Source organism: Lottia gigantea (assembly GCF_000327385.1).
Source record: "Lottia gigantea unplaced genomic scaffold LOTGIsca_17860, whole genome shotgun sequence".
Lineage (NCBI taxonomy): Eukaryota > Metazoa > Mollusca > Gastropoda > Lottiidae > Lottia > Lottia gigantea.
This window is the reverse complement of record NW_008708284.1, coordinates 1-1,011: the sequence shown is the minus strand read 5'-3', so window position 1 is coordinate 1,011 and position 1,011 is coordinate 1. Positions and strand designations below refer to the sequence as shown.

Genomic DNA, 1,011 nt, shown 5'->3' with positions numbered 1-1,011 from the left:
CCCAAGAAGAAGACCTCAGCCAAGCCTAAGGTGCCAGCTGCTCACCCGAAATATGTAGATATGATCAAGGCTGCAGTCGCTTCCTTGAAGGAAAGGGGCGGCTCCTCCAGACAAGCCATTTTGAAGTACGTCATGGCAAACTACAAAGTCGGCACAGACCTGAAAGCAGTTAACTCCAGAATAAAGAACGCTTTGAAAAACGGCGTCAAAGCTGGTACCCTGAAGCAGTCGAAAGGCACTGGGGCTGCCGGTTCCTTCAAACTCGGTGAAAGCAAAAGCGAGAAACCCAGCAAGGTGAAAAAAGTCGCCGCCAAGAAGCCTGCTGCCAAGAAAGCCTCTACACCAAAGAAGCCAAAAGCCAAGAAAACTACCACCAAGAAGACAGCTACACCCAAAAAGACCAAAGTCGCCGGTGCCAAGAAGACAGCTGCCAAACCTAAAAAAGCTGCTCCCAAGAAGGTGAAAACGCCCAAAAAGGTTAAAACTGTCAAACCCAAAAAGGCTTCACCAAAAAAAAAGACCGCTGCTAAAAAGGCCTAAGTTCAACATCTTCAGCTTAGACTTGGCCGAAAAACCTCCAACTAAACGGCCCTTTTCAGGGCCATCCAAATTCTCTTAAAAGAGTGAAAAAAGTCAGTTTCCATTAACAATCCACATTAAGTTGAGAAACTTGCAATGAAACAATAAACAAACCAAAAAACCCTACTATCAGAAAATTGGCCAAAGCAACCACTGCACTGTATGAATGGATGGATGAGTGAGTGAGCGAGCGAGTCAGTGTATAAAGAGTAGTTAGTTGTAGGCCACTCAGGCTCTCTCTCTCTCTCTCTACTATATCTACTATATAGCTATAGTTTTAGTTAGGTCACACACGACAAGGGCTTATACTATAGTCTATACGATTTATATGGGTGTTATGCTTCTTTGAAGGGTGAAGACAAAAAAAATGGGGTGGGGCATGATGTGTGCGGGTAGTATGTATTTTGTAGTTAATTTCATTACTGGATGGTA

The 1,011-nt window shown here is 44.1% G+C and overlaps 1 protein-coding gene across 1 annotated transcript; it reads left to right on the top strand.

Moving 5' to 3' along the window:
• Positions 1 to 3: 3 nt before the first annotated feature.
• Positions 4 to 540, top strand: LOTGIDRAFT_149076 (hypothetical protein; the record flags this gene model as incomplete). The annotated part of the gene is made up of 1 exon (XM_009052025.1): positions 4 to 540. A coding segment is annotated over one exon (537 nt), but the record flags the coding sequence as incomplete, so codon positions are not given.
• Between the last annotated feature and the right edge of the window lie 471 nt (positions 541 to 1,011).